This window comes from Mytilus edulis, chromosome 1 (genome assembly GCF_963676685.1).
Source record: "Mytilus edulis chromosome 1, xbMytEdul2.2, whole genome shotgun sequence".
Lineage (NCBI taxonomy): Eukaryota > Metazoa > Mollusca > Bivalvia > Mytilida > Mytilidae > Mytilus > Mytilus edulis.
Window position 1 is genome coordinate 60,500,779 of NC_092344.1, and position 21,508 is coordinate 60,522,286.

General features: G+C 32.7%; 2 protein-coding genes and 1 long non-coding RNA gene across 6 annotated transcripts; 2 read left to right on the forward strand and 1 right to left on the reverse strand.

The window, feature by feature from the left end:
* Positions 1-162: 162 nt before the first annotated feature.
* LOC139486010 (sterol carrier protein 2-like) lies at positions 163-8,404 on the forward strand. 4 transcript variants are annotated; one of them, XR_011655451.1, is made up of 6 exons: positions 163-243; positions 4,427-4,600; positions 4,884-5,111; positions 5,490-6,266; positions 6,923-7,462; positions 7,909-8,404. XR_011655451.1 is itself a non-coding variant. In XM_071270705.1 (5 exons), exons 2-5 carry the CDS (start codon positions 4,498-4,500, stop codon positions 7,081-7,083), a joined length of 1,269 nt encoding a protein of 422 aa, XP_071126806.1. In that variant the 5' UTR covers positions 163-243; positions 4,427-4,497; the 3' UTR covers positions 7,084-8,404. The 4 variants fall into 4 exon arrangements, 2 of the variants coding, with proteins under 2 accessions (XP_071126806.1, XP_071126815.1); XR_011655459.1 differs by having other exon boundaries at positions 167-233; XM_071270705.1 differs by having other exon boundaries at positions 6,923-8,404.
* Positions 8,405-10,819: 2,415 nt separating this feature from the next.
* On the reverse strand, positions 10,820-13,776 carry LOC139486033 (uncharacterized). The gene is made up of 2 exons (XR_011655461.1): positions 13,693-13,776; positions 10,820-12,928 (listed from the first exon to the last, which is right to left on the reverse strand). It is a non-coding gene; the product is annotated as an uncharacterized lncRNA (long non-coding RNA).
* Positions 13,777-17,148: 3,372 nt separating this feature from the next.
* On the forward strand, positions 17,149-20,854 carry LOC139486038 (uncharacterized). The gene is made up of 3 exons (XM_071270733.1): positions 17,149-17,569; positions 17,858-18,726; positions 19,094-20,854. The coding sequence occupies exon 3, from the start codon at positions 19,347-19,349 to the stop codon at positions 20,727-20,729; it is 1,383 nt and encodes a 460-aa protein (XP_071126834.1). The 5' UTR covers positions 17,149-17,569; positions 17,858-18,726; positions 19,094-19,346; the 3' UTR covers positions 20,730-20,854.
* The last annotated feature ends 654 nt before the right edge of the window (positions 20,855-21,508 follow it).

Below are 21,508 nucleotides of genomic sequence, written 5' to 3' on the forward strand. Positions count from 1 at the left end.
TAAAAAATCCACAATTATATTTGATATGATAATCATTTTATTAAATCTAAGATATTTAGGAAATATTCTTATAACAATTAAGAAAAAAAGAAACAAATTATTCTTTGAATAAGTTTTTTTTATAACAAATATTTCACATAAAGTTCGTTTTTTATAAAAATTATTTCAGAATTTCTACTCACCTGTAACAACAAAAGTTGAAAGTCCATCTCTGTCTACAAAAACATAATTTAGTATGTGAAGGTATAAACTTAATGATATGTGCATATCGTTTAAGACTATTCTATATCAGAAAGAAACGTTATCCCTTAAAATTAGAAAGTGACACAAAAGATTTGGATATCAAACATGTCAAATGAAATTATCACTCGTGACACTAGCTATCACTATCAGTCAGATTATGGCCCATAAAAATAATAGCCACTTTTCTTTAGTAAGAGGAGGGTAAAATACTTCTTGAAAGGATATTTTAATGTTTTGCTATCGCTCCTTCCAATATTAAATACAGTACCTTACAAGGTGTTGATTCAGAACATGAGAAATACACAAAAATACACAGAGAAGATTATACATGTAATCACATGCACTAGACACTACATATGTCAACTAGTCCAAATAATTATGACGTCTTGGAAGGCTATTTTAAATTTTTATTTTGACTCCTTCCTGCGATGTAAGTCGACAAAGAAAAATGATAAAATAGCCTTTCAAGACATCATATAATTATTTGGACTAACTATCAACATGATCAACATGATCAATAATAATAAGATATATGGCAATAAGAAGAAAAAAGTGTCAGTGGATTTTAACTTTTATACTTATTGACTTAAAAAGAGGTTGGGTTTCTTTCTGGTTGACCAGCCGTTGGCAGATTATGGCTCTTAATTGGACTTATTGTTACTATAAAAGAGGGGGGGGGGGGGGGGTAACATGTTAACAACACCTCGATTTTGGCAAAAACAGTTAACAAAAAATGCAAAAATGCTGATAACAGTTACAAAGTGGGTTAAAAACAGGTAACAGCTTAAATTTATCTCAGATAACAGTTAACAACAGCCCCCCCCCCCCCCCCCTAAAAATTCAGTGAAAATTGTACCTGTCTAAACTTTTTGTTAATGCCTTGGTCATGCAGATCTGCAGCTGTCTTTTAAGACATTTGTGTATGATGACATTCTTATCATGTGCGTTTCTTTCTGATTGAGACTGCCATTTAGAGGAATCACAGATATGACAGTTCCCAAATAATATGATTGAAAACAACATGTCTTTTAAATAATTACATAATACAGTAACAAATTTAAAACAATGAAGACAAATCTAATGCAAAGATACCAACACAGGACTGGTTATCTATTACATTGCATATATATATATATATACAAACAGCAGACACAAAAGATAGTAGATTTTTAGCTCACCTGGCCCGAAGGGCCAAGTGAGCTTTTCTCATCACTTGGCGTCCGTCGTCCGTCGTCGTCCGTCGTCCGTCGTCCGTCGTCGTCGTCGTCCGTCGTCGTTAACTTTTACAAAAATCTTCTCCTCTGAAACTACTGGGCCAAATCAAACCAAACTTGGCCACAATCATCATTGGGGTATCTAGTTTAAAAAATGTGTGGCGTGACCCGGTCAACCAACCAAGATGGCCGCCACGGCTAAAAATAGAACATAGGGGTAAAATGCAGTTTTTGGCTTATAACTCAAAAACCAAAGCATTTAGAGCAAATCTGACATGGGGTAAAAATGTTTATCAGGTCAAGATCTATCTGCCCTGAAATTTTCAGATGAATCGGTCAATCGGTTGTTGGGTTGCTGCCCCTGAATTGGTAATTTTGAGGAAATTTTGCTGTTTTTGGTTATTATCTTGAATATTATTATAGATAGAGATAAACTGTAAACAGCAATAATGTTCAGCAAAGTAAGATCTACAAATAAGTCAACATGACCAAAATGGTCAGTTGACCCGTTTAGGAGTTATTGCCCTTTATAGTCAATTTTTAACCATTTTTCGTTAATTAAAGTAATCTTTTACAAAAATCTTCTCCTCTGAAACTACTGGGCCAAATTAATCCAAACTTGGCCACAATCATCTTTGGGGTATCTTGTTTATAAAATGTGTGGCGTGACCTGGTCAACCAACCAAGATGGCCGCCACGGCTAAAAATAGAACAAAGGGGTAAAATGCAGTTTTTGGCTTATAACTCAAAAACCAAAGCATTTTGAGGAAATCTGACATGGGATAAAAATGTTTATCAGGTCAAGATCTATCTGCCCTGAAATTTTCAGATGAATCAGTCGATCGGTTGTTGGGTTGCTGCCCCTGAATTGGTAATTTTGAGGAAATTTTGCTGTTTTTGGTTATTATCTTGAATATTATTATAGATAGAGATTAATTGTAAACAGCAATAATGTTCAGCAAAGTAAGATCTACAAATAAGTCAACATGACCTAAATGGTCAATTGACCCCTTAAGGAGTTATTGCCCTTTATAGTCAATTTTTAACAATTTTCATTAATTTGGTAAATATATGTAAATTTTTACCAAATATAGTTCTCTGTTACTAATGGGCAAAGTTCATTATAGATATAATTGTAAGAAGCAAAATCGTTCAGTAAAGTAAGAACTTCAAACACATCACCATCACCAAAATACAATTTTGTCATGAATCCATTTGTGTCCTTTGTTTAATATGCACATAGACCAAGGTGAGCGACACAGGCTCTTTAGAGCCTCTAGTTGTAGTTAAAACAACCATCAACATTGGCAATGATAACATTTGCTCTGTAAGGGTACCAATCTCGTGCATCACATGTAACAACTGTCATATTTACTATTTTCTTGGAAATGTTGTTGCCTGACCATGTATTAGAATTTTAAAGTTTGATTTTCATAGAAATTACAAAAAGTACACAGTACACCATATAAAATTACACTAATGATGAACTTGTAAAAGTGTTTGATTGCATGTTATCCAGATTATTATCTTCCCTGTAGGTGGTTTATTTGCAGGAATATCCAAACATTATCTCCCCCTGAATTGGTTGATTTCCAGGAATAACCAAATATTACCTCCCCTTGAATTGGTTGATTTCCAGGAATATTTATTTACCATCTACACCCGACTAGGTTGAAGGTCAAAGACCACATTTTGTAGACCACAGATATATATATATACATTGATATAGTTCCCTGTAGTTATATATATAGATAGTGTTTTTTTTTCCTTTTTCCTCTTCTCATTCATTTCTAAGTTTTTATGGGATAGGAATGCAAGAAAAAAGTTGAAATAAATTTATGTGGATGTTTTATTTTAACTTCTCAGTTGCTCAACAGATTGGTTAGGTCAAGTGATAAAATTCAATATGTTAAGTTTTCAGAATATCTCTTGACTTGTCCATCCAGTATATGTAGTGGGCTAAATTTTAATAGCATCAATTTTTTCGAAATGACACAATGTTTGATGTATTTTTGGACTTGTACTGTACATTACACATACAACAAACTTGTTTTGCCATATAAACAAAAGGAGTTTTTTTTTTAATATGACAAAAGGTTATATATAACTAAAAGGAAAAATAATTGTGTACTATGGCTTAGGCTTAAATTTTCAATAATACCAAAAAACTTATACTAGTTATTTTCTCCCTCTAAATTTGGCGATTTGTAGTAATATCAAGTTATTATCATCCCCTGAATTGGGCAATTTTGTAATAATATCCAGTCAATATCTCCCCCTAATCTGATTAATCTGGAATATTACCCAGCTAATTATCTCCTTCTGAATTGATTGCCTTGCAGGAATGCCTTCCAGTTCACAGTAAATTCTGAATTGGTTGATGAAAGAATTCAAATTATTATCTCCCCCTGAATTATTTAATTTGTATTAATAATCGATTTATTATCTCCCTCTAAATTGGTTGATTTACCTAACAAGATTTGACAAATATAGATTCTTACACTGCAACAAGTGTATTACGATATTTCTCCACTCGAGACAGTTAAATTTTATTATTTAAAGCGCGAGGCTTGCCGAGCCCTTTAAATAATAAAATTTAACTGTCGAGAGTGGAGAAATATCGTAATACACGAGTTATAGTGTCGGAATCTGTTTCTCTAATGCTTTTTATCGTTCTTTTTCAAAGATTTTCAGAAAATTGTGCTCTTTATATGCGACGTCATCAGGCAAGGTCGCCTTTTTTCGTGACGTCACAATAGGAAAATTGAGAAGAAAACAAAACATTTTGACGTCATAATCAAATTTCGACTAATCATTTGCCGAGAACAGATTTTTCACTAGTGAGGAGAAATATTTTTCTCACACCGGTCAGGAAATGTGAAAATAGCACAAAAATTAGAGAATAAGATATTCATCAACTCCTCGTTGCAAAATTTTGTTGTATATGTTATTCTTATTTTTTATTTCAGCTATTTTGTAAGGAAAGTTTAGAGTATTGGATATTAAAAAGGATTGAACTGCAACACAAGTGCTTTTAATAATGGATAAAAGGAAAAGAACTTTTGTTGTGGGTGTTGGAACCACAAAATTTGAAAGACCATTGACCAAAAACTGGGACTATCATGACATGGGAAGAGAAGCTGGTATGAATAAGATAAGACCGAAACAATTCAGAAATTAAAAATAATTGATTTTACCGTCATCTTCATCTGCTACTGAAAGCCTTATGAATACATTTTGAATTCAGAGCAAAGAAAAAGATACTTTTTGTAGAATTTAGACCGTACCTTTGATTTAGTTTTTTTAATGATATTTTACACTTGACTTCAAAAGCTAATTACATCTATGGAAAATCAGTTTTTATATCTCTTATTTTGCATACAATTGTACTGACATAAATTCATGACATGTGTTTTCCATGTACAGGTAAAGCAGCATTAGAAGATGCCAAGATTCCATATTCTAAGATTCAAGCAGTTGTTGCAAGTTACTGTTATGGGGAACCAACATGTGGACAGAGAGCTGCCTATGAACTTGGATTGAGTGGAGTACCAGTGTTCAATGTAAATAACAATTGCTCCTCAGGTTCTAGTGCCCTAATGTTGGCAAGGAGACTGGTTCAAAGTGGCATTGAGGACTGTGTCATGGCTTTAGGTACTTAAATCCAATTATGAACTCAAAACTTTCTATATACCATAGGTAATTTAGTTATTATACATTGTATTTCAATTTCATATTATCCTATCAAATATTTATAATACACAGACACATCTAAGTGTTCTAGCAAACAGAATTATTGCACTGTCCCGTTTTCTGTTTTTGTATAGATCTATTAAACTAAAATCTATAATAATGAAAAGGGAGATAATTCAAAAGAAAAACAAGTTGTTTAATTTTCTTCCTTGAACTGTAGTTTAACATTTCAAGATAAAAAGTGATAAAAGTAAATCTAGATTAAATTCAGATTGACTTATTAAAAAAAAAGATGACAAAATAAGTATGATATAATACATATCATATTTTAAATTTAAGGCTTTGAAAAAATGGAGAGAGGTCTTTCAGAAAGATATCCAGAGAAGGAATCCCCTGTCAAACGTCACATGGACCACATGGTCACTATTGGAGCAGAACCCGGTCTAATACAACCAAGAATGAACGCAATGACATCAGATGTTGTCAAATTGTATGCTTATGCTGCAAGAGAGTATCTGGAAAAGTACCCAGAAGCCAATATTGATGACATGGTTAACATTTCTTATAAAAATCATAAACAAAGTGTAAATAATCCAAAAGCCAGTATTTCTAAAGAAATATCTCGTTCAGATATTAAAGATAAAATGATGTTATGTCATCCAATCACATTTTGGATGTCTGCTCCTGTTGCCGATGGTGGTGCATGTGTTATTGTTTGTAGCGAAGACTTTGTCATTCGTCATGCTCTACAAAGAAAAGCAGTAGAAATCATCTCACAGCACTTAGTAACTGACTTGCCGTCATCATTTGAAAAAAGTTACATTGATTTGTCAGGGTACCAGATGGCGAAAGAAGCAGCGAGGAGATGCTTTAAAGAGTCAGGTCTGACTCCTGACAATGTCAATGTTGTTGAGGTTCATGACTGTTTCTCTTGTAATGAAATGTTAATGTATGAGGCGTTAGGACTTGCCAAAGAAGGAACAGGATACCAGTTGATTAGAAACGGTGAATGGCGTAAAAATAAGGAAGGTGGAGAAATGTGTTATTTGAACAATAAATGGGTTGTTAACCCTTCAGGAGGACTGGAGTCCAAAGGTCATCCAATAGGTGCTACAGGTGAGGGACCTGAGAAAGAAACTACTGTTATCGTTTATGTTTTACCTCTGTATGAATTTCAGTTTTACTTGATTGAAATCTGGAACATTTTTTTTCATTATGAATTATAAAATATCTAAGAAGATGTGGTATGAGTGCTAATGAGACATCTTTCCATCCAAGTAATAATTTATAACAGTAAACCATTATAGATCAAAGTACGGTCTTCAACACAGAGCCTTGACTCATATCGAACAGCAAGCTATAAAGGGCCCCCAAAAATGACTCAAAAACCATTCAACAATGTTCAAGCGGTAGAACCAACAGTCTAATCTATATTTAATTTTTTTTTTAAATTGAAAACAAGAATGAATATATAGGTCAATGTGCAGTCTTCAACAATGAGTAAAACCAATACTGTAAAGTCAGCTATAAAAGACCCTGAATGAGAAAATGTTAAACAATTCAAGTGAGAAAAAAATGACTCGACTAAAACAATGAATGAAAAACAAATATGACAGACTGCAATTAGAAATCCCTATCTCGTAAAAATAATTAAAAATGGAGCAAACAGATGAACACTTTTGTCTATTACAGCAACACATATTCGTGTATGTCAACAAACCATTACAACTCAAAGCACAGCTGTCAAAGCATCTATTTTCTTATTCTTATAGGTCTTGCTCAGTGTGCTGAATTAGTCTGGCAGTTGAGAGGACAAGCTGGTAAACGACAAGTAGAAGATGCTAAAATTGGGTTACAACATAATTTTGGTATAGGTGGAGCTGCTGTAGTTACATTATATAAAAAATATGGTATCCAACAAGCTAAATTGTAGAACAACACATTACAAGTTGTATCTTAACGGATCCAGCTCCAGCAAAATTTGAAAGAACAGACAATCAAAATATGTTTGAATCTGAACCTGAATCCAAAAATGTATATGTATGGTAATCTAAATACGGGTAATAATTTTATCCTAATGAAAGCATTTTAATTATGGTACAAAAAAAGACCACAAGCTTAGAAATATAATGCTAGAATTTGACAGATTTTTTTTTATGAATTGTAAATCAGAAACAGATGATTCGAATATTATTTCATATATTTGTTGTATGCTATTTAAACAGAACGTATATATTTTGTGAAGTTAAATATGGATGGCTAAATTATTAAATTTACTATGTTAATGTTGTCATTTGCAGTTTAAATTATATGCAGAAAAAAAATGCCTGAATTACCAACTTTTACGGAATTTTCATTTCACTGAAGTTATGCAATTTACAAACTAGAAGTCTTCTCTTTGTTAATTTTTTTTTAATTAACTGATAACTTTTAGGGGGATATGATGTGTTTTTTGTATTAGTCTATGTTAAGTTTTATGTTAAGGTCTAGATAAAAGCAACTGCAAATCATAGAGGAAGGATCTTTTGATGCCTTTTGTCAAATGAGGAACTTAATACGGTCAGCTTTTATATATCAAATAGAGAGGATAAGGTGTCAATTATTACGTTTACATTTCTTTATTTAAGGAATGACTGTAATATTTTTTCTGTCTATGAAGAAATAACATAAAAAATTTGGTGCACAGTGCCACACTGAATAACCCCTGTAGTTGTTTATTTAACAGTGTGCACCACATTTTTTATGTGATTTCGAATAGACAGAAAAAATATTACAGTCATTTCTTATAATTAAATTCTAAATTCTATTTTAAACCGTAGAAAACCATGAAAAAACGTTGATGATGTCACGGTCACATGACTAAATTATGTCTATGGGCTCATCACAAAATAACGTCAGCCAATCAGAAGACATGTTACATTCAAAATTAAATTATTTAGATAAAGAATAAATCATAACATAATTGTTATCGATTTAGAATGTTTTAAATTCAATATATATAAAACAAAGAACATTTTGCTTTTGATACTGCCTTTTTAACATGAATTATACATGTATTGCAAGTGGGGTGTTGATACAAATACATTTTATTATCATAATTATTGTAGAGTAAATAATGTTTATACTTTTAAAAGCATAATCAGAATGATCTGATAAGAATAGTCAATGTTTGTTTGATTTTATTTTGTTGAAGAATATTTATAAGATTTGTAATATTGTTGACATTCCAGAGAATAAATAGAAAATGAAGTAAATTTAATTCTTTTATTTACATACAATCGCAAAATTTTTTTTTGGTTCGTATAATGCTATGTTGTTGTCTTCGTCTGCGTCATCATCCAAAGACACATTTGGTTTCCGAACAATAACTTTAGTTTAAGTGAATGGATCTCTGTGAAATTTTTTAAGAAGGTTCAATTCCACAAAAGAAAGGATGAGATTGATTTTCAAAATGGTGGTTCCAACCATTTAGTAATTAGGGGCCCAAAAGGCTACCGAAACAAGCATTATTCTAGTTTCAGGATAATAACTTGAGAGTTGAGTAAAAGTATTTCGATTGCTCTGAAATTGTACCACAATGTTCCATTCCACAATAAAAAGGTTAGGATCAATTTGGGGGGTCATGGTGTCAACAGTTTGGGAATTAAGGGCCAAAAACAAGCATTTTTGTAGTTACTGGACAATAACTTCTGTGTAAGCACATGGATCTCTCTGACATTGCACGACAAAGTTCCATACCAGAAAGGGAAGGCAGGGATTGAATTTTTGGATAATTGCCACAAACATGCAGGAATAAGGGGCACAAAAAGGGCCAAATACAAGCATTTTTCTAGTTTTGAGACAATAACTTGTGTTTAACTGTATCATCTATGAATCTCTCTAAAATTGTACAACAAGGTTCAATACTACAAAGGAAAGACTGGGATTGAGTTTAAGGGATACTGCTCCAAGGGGGATTAAAAAAGTTGGGTAAGGGGTTCATATATTTTTTTTCAAAATTTTTCAAATGTCAAATTTCTGAAAAGTTTCAAAATTTTCAATTGCACAGTATTGCGCGTTAGATTTGTCATTTCTTTGACCACATTTATTTTGTGTCAAAAACCTATATTATGTCAAAAATTTTATCACAATCCAAATTCAGATAGTATCAAGCTTGAAAATTGGGCCCAAATTTGACCCAACTGTTCAGGTTCCACCTCCGCAGTCGTATCAGGCTGCGCTCAGTGAAGGATTTTATAAGCATTTAATGTGTAGAAATAAAATATATGGCAACCCAAAATGTATCATTATACCTTATTTACAAATTGAGGATTGTTCGTTTACCAACTGAACATCAGTGGTTATCTCTGGGTACTCTGGCTTCCTCCACCAACAAAAACAGGCCACAAAGAAATAGCCAACAGTGCAGAGAGTTGAGTTAAACATCAATCAATCAATCAATCAATATACATGATGTATTTCCTGAATCTTAAAATTGCTTTCTACTCATTTCATGGATCAGTGAACAAGGTTAAGTTTTGGTGGTATATATCTCAGATACTTTAAGCAATAGGTCTAGTATATTTGGTGTATGGAAGGATAGTAAGGTGTACATGTCCAACTGGCAGGTGTCATCTGACCTTGACCTCAGTTTCATGGTTCGAAGGTTATAGTTTAGTTTCTATATTTTGATCTGTTTTTCTTGTACGGTGAGTAATAGGTCTACTATATTTGGTGTATGGAATGATTGTAAGGTGTGCATGTTCAACTGGCAGGTATCATCTGACCTTGACCTCATTTTCATGGTTCAGTGGTCAAAGTTAAGTTTTTGAGTTTTGATATTTTTTTCGAATACTAAATATATGCAATAGGTCAACTATGTTTGCTGTATGAAAATATTTTATGATGTCCTTGTAAGTCCCGCAAGTTTTATTTGACCGTGACCTCATATTACAGTTATTTGCTCAGTATTTAGTTTTTGTGTTTTGGTCTGATTTTATATGCAGTAGGTCAACTATATTTGTTGTTCGGAAGGATTGTAAGCTGTTTATGTCTGCCTGACATGGTTCATCTGACCTGATTTTCATGGTTTGTTGTTCAATGTTTAGTTTTCTTGGTTAAGACTGTTTCTTAGAAACTATAAGCAATAGCTATAGGTCAACTATATTTAGTATATTGAATGATTGAATAATTGGAAGGGGTACATGTACATGTATTTCTCGTTTGGTTTATATGATTATGACAGTGACCTTATTTTCTTGGATCATGTTAAGTTTATGTGAAGGTTGTAGTAAATCATTATATGTTTCTGTTTCTTTTATGATGTTTTAAATTTTCCTTCCTTTTCAAAGGTTTGCAGATAGTTGTGTTCTTTATATATGACATCTTCAGATCAGGCATGATCACCTTTTTTTAACATCACAATAGGAAATTCAGAAAAAAATCACGAAAATTTAATGTCATAATTAAATTTCGACAAATCATTTGTTGAGAACAGATATTTTACTAGTGATGAGAAAAATTGCTCAAGAGATGTGAAAATAACACTAAAATTTGAGAAACTGGGAATCCAAAATGAGACAAATGTGTTTAGAAATTAAAGTCACTGCTTGTTGTCAATTCTTAGGGACATAATTCCACAATTTAAAGGTCTTCTGTAGTAAGTGAAATGTAAGACAGAAAATTCAAAACAAATTTGACCTCCATTTAATCATGAGAATCAACAGATTACAACTTGAAACAGATGGGATCAAACATTTAGTATACAATTGATATTAAGGTGGTACCCAACACTTTCACTGATATTTAATTGTCTCTTTTAATTTTCATAAAATTTTAACAAAATATTTACTTTGACCCTTTGTCTTTGACAAAAATATAAAAGTTTCAAAAAATTTGAACCAACCATTTTGTCAGAAATATTACACTGCTTATATAGCAATTTTGACAAACACTTATTCTGATCATTGAGAAGCTTAATATTTCCTTAACAACACAACACAATTAAAACGTAAAGCTGATTTTACAGAGTTATCTCCCTGTAGTGTTAGGTACCACCTTAAGTGCTTTTTCATAATCAATTAAGAACCATAATATATAAAACAGAAAACTGAAAATAAACAATATTATTAAAACAAGATTCAAGGAATAGACTTTTTAAAACAGCTTGTCTGACTGTCCACTCATATTCATTTTTTGTACAAAACTTCATGAAAAACTGATGATTAGATGGTATCCCGTCAAAAATGATGAAATCCATTCATTTAGGACATCTGTCTATTGTGGAAGACTGTATGCTAACCTTTCAATTACTTTTTGGCTATTAGAAATGTTGGGTATCTGTCTCTTGGAAATATATCCTACATCTACTTTCAATCATTTTCTGACTTTCAGTAACTTGAAAATAATTTGAGGAAGTTGCGAAAAGATTTTTTTTTCATTCATCCTTTTATCTATGCAACTATGTGTGGAAATAACAACAAAAGCAATATTGTAAAGATCACCTCTTTTCAATTATATTTCAGGTAACTCACCAATATGACTGAAATCGTCATTCAACAATGTTCAACACTGTGCATAGAAATTACTTCCTTTGAAGGCGTTTTTACTGAAAATATATATAAAATATTTGTGTTGCATTGTTCCAATTCAACAATAAATTTCTTATAAATTGCATGAATAGGACATGACAGTGATTTGATTCTATGGGGAACTCAAAGAAATACCTGAAAATAACCAATACAAACATGAACATGTTCAATCTAACATTGTTCTGAACATGCATGGAATATTTGCCACAGGACATTAAGCAACAAACAATTAGTCATTCAATCAATTTAACATTTGGGAAACCTATTTTGGTACATGTAGTTTGCTATCTAGTTTAGAAACTGGAAAGGCTTTTCAAACAAAAACTGTTATACATGTAAAACCTTTATCAAAATATATTAAGTCCAAACGTTAACATCTGTTTAAATATACTTGTACATTATAATTGATTCTGTGATTCAAATTGTTTTATTCCGTAGTATTTACATATTTACTCTCATTGTTAGATTCACTCTTCAATAAATAACTACACATAAAAGTAGTCCACAATGCTAAAATTGCTACAAATGTTAGAATGAAACGCAATCCTTTGAACCAAGGGGGATAAGCCCATGACACCATGTCATAATATCCAGCACCTGCTAATCCTCCCATCACAACAAACAATGATAAGGGATGTGGCATCATAAGTCCACCCCATGCCACTAAGGATGGGACCACACTAACACCAAGACTTATCCAACCTGGTCTCAATACACTTTCTTCTGATATTGAAAACCCCCATCTTACTCCTCCAAGAAATGACAAAATTGTTGCTCCATAAGTCATTTGAGCAAAGCATATACTTGGCATAAACATACTACTGAAGATCATATATCCAGGAGCTGCTACAAAAGGGATTAATCCAGTGGCTCCGAGTACTAATGCTGGAACTGGCGAACGCTTTAATTCTTTCACGCTGCCCCATACTGTCACTGCTTTTGTTTCCCGGTCTTCATGAAATGGTCGTAAAGAACATGTCTGGAAATCATTTGCCGTCAGAAAATTTGTCTTTAACTTTTTTAGATGTCCAGCACCTATATTGTTCTGTGAATGCAAGCCCTTCGATGAATTACATTGTTTGCCTGTATATAACTTATTTTGGAAAATGTTTATGCTTTTTCTCTTACAAAAGAGTGGTCTGTATTGGCTTATAACATGACTACTGTTGTAGTGTCTAACAATCTGTCTCACAGCTTGCATTATTAAATCTACAAACAGAAAAAAAAGGTATGGTCAGTGATTGTGTGAATTGTTGATAGCAATGAGCTTTAGTCTCAGTTTATGACTGCAATTGCTAACACAAATTAAGTTTTTGCAACAAACTTCAAAGAGTTGCTTAATGCTGATAGTCTTTTCACAAAGGATGTAATTTATTTTACACCAGGCAGGATAAGTGAACATGGTGAAAGGTGTTTGACTTACTGCACACAATAAAAGAAATTTTAAGTTTTCAATGTATAATTTTATCACTTTTGATATTCTAAATACAATGAAATAATGGCTCAAACCCTATATGGCCCACAATGAATTTCTTTTATTTTTAAACATCTTAAGCTAAATTTGGTTTTTTAAACATTTTGAAAGTTAAAAATTTGCCAAGTGTTTCTTCCTCTTTAGATGAAGATCAAGGTTAAAAAATACTGAAACCAGAGTTTTTGACGAAAATGCAACGAACTTGAAAGTTGTCTATTGTATTATATGTCTCTGGCTAAACATTGTGTCATAAGTTTTCAAAGCCAGGGTAAATCTATTTTATTTCCAAAATATTGCCTCATAACTATTTACAAAACCAGAGACATATTATATACATGTCTCTGATATAGTGATACCACAGTCTAATATTTATAAATGAACAGAATAGAGCCAGAGCTTTTCTAGAGCAGTTGAAACTTTATATATAAAACAAAACAAAGCTTTTCGTTTCCCTTGATTTAAAATATCTAGTTCATTGTCATTATAAATATATTCAAACCTTATAAAACCTTGAAAATAGCATTAGCAGACAGTTTTGACATTTTTCACATTTAAATATCTGGTACTTTTCTTTTTTTATGCATGCATAGGGAAATAATTGTACAGGAAACCGGGCACCAGAGGATTTTAATATTATAAAGTTTGTACAATGCAGGATTTAAATTCCGGAAATATCAGAACCAGAAAAAAAATCTAGGACTTGAAAAAAACATACCACACAAATATGATCGCCAATATAATTAAAGAAAGTGGAATATAAAGCCCAAAATTGCTATTAAAACATGAAAAATAGGTAAGAACAGAGACACATAATACAATAGAAGTACCTGAAAGTTAAGACTAGTCTAATTTCACATTGAAAGATTGATCATTGTAAATTTTTTTTTTAATATTCTACCTAGGGTTCGAGCATCAACCTATGGTCAGAACTCTCTTAAATATTAAGCTGCTGTTTTATGGAATGTTCTACCTGATGATATATATAAAAAAAAAAAAAAAAAAAACGCTAATCAGTTTAGTCAAAGCATTTGTAGCGTTTTAAAATTTCCATTGAAGCACATACAATTTTGAACACGCTCTCACAGACGGGGGAAAAGGTAACGATAGCTTCCTCGTTAAATTAGTGGAAGGAGAAGAGCTAATCAAATGTGAATATTAAATTCAATAAAAAGGGTACATTTCATTTCACGTCAATCATATTTTATTGAAATCTTGGACTCAACATAATGGTTTATCACTCTAAAGAATCTCTTACGTGTACCGTATACGGATACTTTATTTCTCATAAAACTACAATTACATAGTTATAGAAAACATACATAAATATAACTATAAGGTACAATTATTACAGAAATGTCTGCCTTTATTTCCTCTCAATTGAACTAACCATGTGATATGTTTTCGTGATGCGTAGAACATTCACGGTGAACTAAGTTGGTTTGGGACGTTTACATGTTGATTGAAATAATGTTCTTCTTATTGCCATACTCATTGGCAGATCCAGGGGGTTCCGGGGTTTGGAACCCCCTTTTTTTGGCGGATCAATGCATTTGAATGGGAACATATAGTTAGAGCCCCCCCCCCCCCTTTTTGTCCTTGGTTGGGACCCCCTTTTAAATGGCTGGATCCGCCACTGCATACTTTTTCGTATTTTCAAGGATTTGTATAGTTATAGTTAACTATACAAATCCTTGGTATTTTCAAAACTCAGTATAATTCCCTTTTATCAGTACTGAAAATATGCAAACTAAAGTGGAAATGGTAAACCTGGGACTATTATACAGTAGTATGCTAGTCACAGGGTAAGCCAATGAAACAAAGAAGGAGGTTGTTTTACCAAAGTGGCTGTTCCTCTCTATAACATGGTTGCCTTCGTCTTAGCATTTGATTTAAACAATGTGCGTAAGCTTGACTGTATACCTATTTTGTAAATGCAAGCTATAATCAATTAAAAGTTAAATGCAGAATATTTCAAAAAGTCTCTTCGACTACGACTACTTCTTTCTGGTCTGATTCTACTACTTCCACTACTCCATACTGTGCTTCAGTTTCTAAGACAGTTTATTGAGCGGCTTGACCAGTCACTACTACATACTGACCTTCTGCTTCGCTGACTTCTATTCATAAACTATGAGATGCTTAAAATAAGTCTTCTTCGTCCAATTTTCTTAATTACTATATATATCTTCTACTTCAACTTAATGAGCTTGGTTTTTTTCCCTCTTACTTCACTTAATTCTACTTCTTCTCCATCGTTAAATACTTCCTCTTATTGCGCTGCTGCTTCGCTCTTACTGACCTGCTTCTAATACTTCTTTTTACTACTACACTATTTACTGAGCTGCTGCTTCTCTGACTTTCACTACCAAGAGCTGCTTTGACTACCATTATAACTTCTTACTGAGCTGCTATTTCTAAGGCAAAATGTAATAATATTTGTGTTTCCTATTACATCTTTCAAAAAATAAATAAATAGGGTAGGCAGGGATTATTTTTGATTTTACCTTCTTTTTTTTTTTAAATTGAGTCTATATCAAGGAGTGACTTTAACAGTGCTTATTGAAAAATGACAAAATAACCTTTAAGATAGGCTATTTTTGAGCTTAAAATATAGGGAGGGTAGGGTAATAGGAAACACATGTGTACACGTCTTTTATTTGGCCTAATTCATATTGGGACTTCTACTACTTACGAAGCTGCTACTCTGAATTTGACTCCTACTAACTGAGCCACTGCTGATTATACTAAGTTACTGTGCTGCATTTCTGACTTCTATACTGCTTCTTACGGAGCTTCTGCTACTTCTGCTACTACTAACTTAGCTGCTGCTTTGCCGACTTCTGATCTTCTTTCTAAGCTGATGCCATTACGGCTTCTCATTGAACAAATGCTAGGCCAACTTGCATTGATACTGAAATGCCGCTTCTTCTACTTACTTATTACTTCTACTACTTTTTACAGTGGCGGATCCAGAAATTTTCATAAGTGGGGGCCCACTGACTGACCTAAGAGGGGGCCCGCTCCAGTCACGCTTCAGTGATTCCCTATATAAGCAACCGAATTTTTCCCCAAAAGAGGGGGGCCCGGACCCCTGCCCCCTCTAAATCCGCCTCTGTTTTACTAAGCAAAGGTGAGCTGTACACAGGTGACACAACGAATGTAAACAATCACACATATCCTTCATTTGACAATCCAAGTTTAATGAACAATATGAACCAGCAACGTTTTACTCAAGATACAAACTTCATGTACTCGCCTAGTCCTAACCCGATGTTTCAACTACAAAATCAACAGCTATGCTCTACTCCAAACTCCGGTGCCATATATCCTAGCTAGTATGCAACAGGTACAACATGTATCGCCAACCATGCAATACACATCCCAACAACGTCCTGTCTGGGTTGATGAGTTATTTCAGAGAATGGATACATTTGAAAATAAACTTGATAAACTTGAAAAAGTAGGCTCCTTAGTTACTTCTTTAAATGCCAAGGTTGTAAAACTAGAAGTTAATGCCAAAGTAATGGACGACCGTTGGGAGCAAGTTGAAAAATAGACTCAGCTTATTAGTAACAATTTCGATAAAGTTGAATCCTTTAAGACCGAACTTGATAAAGTATCGAAACAAATGAAATCTGTCAGCGGGAAAAAAAATTCTGTAGCCGAAATAAATGCGTCCGTTGAAAACATGATGAAGGAAAACAACAAACTTAAAGACGAATTGATTGATATCCAAATGAAGTCGATGAAAAATAACTTAATCTTTTATAACATTAAAGAAACTGAGGAGGAAATTTGTTCTGAAATTATTGGCAAGTTTTGTGAACATAACATGAAAATATGCGGTGCTGCTACGAAAGTGGTTATTTCAGATGCTCATCGATTAGGCAAAAAGGGTGAAAAAACACGTCCAATTTTGGTAAAATTCGCAACATTCGAAAGTAGAGATTTGGTTAAGAGAAACGCAAAAAATCTGAAAAGTACGGAATTTGGCGTCTCGGAACAATTGCCTAAAGAAATCCAGATACGGAGGAAGGAAAAACTACCCATACTTAAGGAGTTGCGCGAACAAGAGATAAAGGCGTATTTCGTTAAAGATCGTATATTTGTTGGTGGTAAAGAATATAAACCATAGGACATTTCCAGGGAACTTTCTGAGACATTAAAATGTTTATGTTGGAATATCAATGGCCTTACATCAGTTTATAATGATAATAACTTTTTGAATTTAATAGACAAGTTTAACATTTTATTATTTAGTGAAACTTGGTTACAAGAAATTAACTTAATAAACATTGAAGGTTTTGAAAAAATTTCTTGTCTTCGTAGAAATAAAAATATTGGTACCAGAAATGAAGGTGGTTTAGCTGTATATTGTAAACAACACTTATGTAAAGGTATTTTTGTTGAAAAAAAAGTCAACCATGGTATTTTTCTTTTAAAATTTGAGCACACGTTTTTCAATACACTTAAGGATGTCTTTGTTTGTTTTTCTTACATTCCACACGAGAAATCGAAATATTATAATATTTGTGATATTGATTTTCATGAGACTATTGAAAGTATTGTTTTAGATTATAGTGAAAAGGGTATTGTTATGATATGCGGAGATTTTAACAGTCGCATTGGTGAAGTGAGTGACGTTTTATATAATGATCAATTAGATAAATTTGTAACGAGTGTAAATCATGTTGAAAACCCCATTATTTCTGATCGAAGCTCAATGGATAAAGTTGTAAACACCTTTGGACGTAAATTATTACATGTGTGCTATAACACGGGATTAACTGTAGCTAACGGTAGACTCGGAAGCGATACGAATGGTAAATTCACGTTTTGTAACAGTAAAGGCATGAAGGGACGACTGTCAACGATTATCTGCTTTTGTCTCCGAACAATTATGGTATTATTAGTGATTTTGAAGTTCTAGAAATGAATGAGTTCTCGGATCATATGCCTTTATTTTTTTAACTTAACTTTTCCACGATATGTCAAAAGAGAACAAATACTACAACACGCAATTACATTAAATGGGAAACAAGTAAAAATGATGAATATGCCCAAATGTTACAACCTCATAGAGAAAAACTATTGTCAGTTGTAAATGATATCACTTTAGATGTCGACATACATACCGCCGTAAGAGAGATAACTCGTATTATTTATGATAGCGCTTTCAAAGTGTTTGGACACTCAGTTTCTATTAATAAAAACATAGATAGCCAAAATCGTCCGAATAATGAATGGTTCGATGAAAATTGCAAAAACGCCCGAAAAACATTTCATGCCACAAGAAACTTTTTTCTACGTCACCAAACGGAAGCAAACAGGAGTGAATACGTTATTGCTAGAAATTCTTACAATAAAGTGAAACGAAAAGCTCAGTACAATTTTAAGAGGAAAAATGGTTTGGAACTTTGTAGTATTGCAAAAACGAATCCAAAGAAATTTTGGTCAACCTTAAAGCCAAAAAACAAACCAAAGTGTGTAGCGGACAACGAAGCAATGTTTAGTTATTTTGAAAATGTTCTTGGTATGAACCCACCCGAGCTATCTGATACAGTGTTAGATCTTTTAAACAACACTTATTTTGATGGTGTAAATATAGGCTTATTAGATACGGACATCTCTGAAGACGAAATAATCAAAGCACTAAAGAAACTTAAATCTGGGAAAAGTGCAGGTAACGACGAAATTGTAGGTGAGATGTTTTCGTCATGTCCTTCATTTTTCGCACCTATTTTAAAAACTTTGTTCAACTCGATATTCGCTATCGGAGTATATCCAGAAAATTGGACTGAATGTTTAGTTATTCCTGTTCCTAAAAGTGGTGATCTTACGAGTCCGATTAATTATAGACCTATAATATTAGTAAGCATTCTGTCAAATTTGTTCACTAGTATTCTAACTGACCGTTTGTTATCGTGGTCTCAGGACGAAAATCATATAATAGACAACCAATTTGGATTCCAGCCAGGACGGTCTACTGTTGACGCTATATTTACACTACATGGAATTATTTCACATACTCTTAAGCATAAATTAAAATTGTACTGTGGCTTCGTAGACTTCCGAAGGGCGTTTGATAAGGTGGACAGAAGAATTTTGATATACAAACTTCTCAAATCTGGAGTTAGCAGTAAATTCGTATCAATGGTAAATTCTATTTATTCATCTGTGCGTTTACGTGTGCGGTCTGGTGGAGTACTATCAGAGGCTTTTGATAACCATCTTGGTGTAAAACAAGGCGAGCCGTTATCTCCCTTACTTTTCTTATTTTTTATAAATGACATTATTCAAGATATCTCCACTGATGTAAACGAAGATGTCATATCTTTGAATGGAATTCTTATATATTTGATACTTTTTGCTGATGACACCGTTTTATTTGGAAAAACACCGACTGTTCTGCAACACTTATTTGATAAACTTTTACTTTACTGCAATAAATGGAATATCGAAGTAAACGCTGATAAAACCAAAGTAGTGGTATTTAGAAATGGATTTAGACCAGTAGACACTAATTTTTACTATGATAACAAGGAACTGCAAGTTGTTAATTCATATGTGTACCTTGGTGTATTATTACATTACAACGGAAAGTTTTTACATACTCAAAAACGTCTAGCACAACAAGGATCTAGAGCCATGTCATCTTTAATGAACTCTCTCAAACAATTCTTTATTACTCCAGAAGAACAGATGTTTCTTTTCGACAGTATGGTCGGATCCGTCTTAGGCTATGCATCAGAAATATGGGGTTTCCATCGTGCTAAAGATATCGAACTTATTCATAATCGTTTTTGTAGATTTGTGTTAAAATTGGGTCGAAATGTACCAACATGTTTTTTATATGGCGAACTTGGCCATTTACCTCTTTTTATTGTTAGAAAACAAAAAATATTGAAATATTGGTTACATATTATTACAAATAAACCCAAAGTTGTATATGATGTGTATAAACTCTTGTATGACGATGCTATCAATGGTTATGTAAACTGGGCCTCAAATATACGAGATATATTATATGATCTTGGGTTAAACTATGTATGGTTAAACCAAGATGCTACCACAATATGTATAAATACTATTAAAACTCGTATCAAAGATCAATACTTGCAGAATTGGTCAACTTCTATTCAGGAATGTAGTAAACTGTCATTTTATTGTAGATTTAAATTAACTTTTTATATTGAAAAATATCTTTCTTATATCAATAATGTTAGTCTGTTAACAAAATTACGTAGTGGAACATTAAAGTTAAATATTGAAGTAGGTCGTTATAATAATATTTCTAGAGAAAATCGTTTATGTGAATGTTGTAAAATGTGTGTTATTGAAGATGAATATCATTTTGTTCTTGTTTGTCCAGCTTATAGATCTGTACGAACCCAATTTTTACCAAAGTATTATTGTTCTTGGCCTAATGATCGAAAACTACTAAATATACTACAAGCTTCTAGTAAGTCTCTTATGATTAAATTATGTAATTATGTAAAAGCTGCATGGAATATACGATCAAATATAGTCTCATAACTTTATATGTCATGTCATTGAATTATACTATTGTTCTCTGCTGTCTATTCATGTTTTATATTATGTAATATATGTTGTTAATTTTGCCATAGCATGTCTATGCTTCTGCAATAAAGATTCATTCATTCATTCATTCATTCATTTGTGGCATTCGGCTGTTTTCTGCTCTTTTGTTAGTGAACTGTCTCTTTCCCACATTTTCCGATCTATTTTTACTCTAAGGATGATTCAGTTTTACTTGTGCGACATATTGGTCCTGTGGTTTTGATACGTTTGAAAAAGTTTACATTGATGACGACAATGATATGCCAATCCCTCAGGCGCTTGGGTATATGGTACAGATTTTTTTTTTGATTCTTTTTTTTGCTGATTAAGAAATTCAGTTTTCTATATTTGTAATACATATCTATCACTTCTGTGCATGTCTCACCTAGTTTCGAGTGATTTAAACGACCCAGAGAAAATACCCAATTTTACTATCCATACTTTGTTTCTTAGTATGGATAGTAAAATTGGGTGAGACATGCACAGAAGTGATAGATATGTATTATAAATATAGAAATTTGAATTTTTAATCAGCAAAAAATAAATAAAAAAAAAATCTGTATCATATACCCAAGCGCCTGTGGCCAATCCCTCAGCATGGCACTCAGGGCAAAAGTTAAATAAATACCATAAATGGAAGAAAAGAGACAACATGGCAAAAAGAATCAAGGTGCTTGTGAGCACTGACGGGTAAAGATTGATTTCATTTTGCAATTTTGCGAATTTAAAATATA

Coding starts and splice junctions, on each gene's coding strand:
- LOC139486010 (XM_071270705.1), top strand. CDS start 4,498: ATGGATAAAAGGAAAAGAACTTTTGTTGTGGGTGTTGGAACCACAAAA. Junction 4,601..4,883: donor TGACATGGGAAGAGAAGCTG/GTATGAATAAGA, acceptor TTCCATGTACAG/GTAAAGCAGCATTAGAAGAT. Junction 6,267..6,922: donor TCATCCAATAGGTGCTACAG/GTGAGGGACCTG, acceptor TTATTCTTATAG/GTCTTGCTCAGTGTGCTGAA.
- LOC139486038 (XM_071270733.1), top strand. CDS start 19,347: ATGGTAAATTCTATTTATTCATCTGTGCGTTTACGTGTGCGGTCTGGT.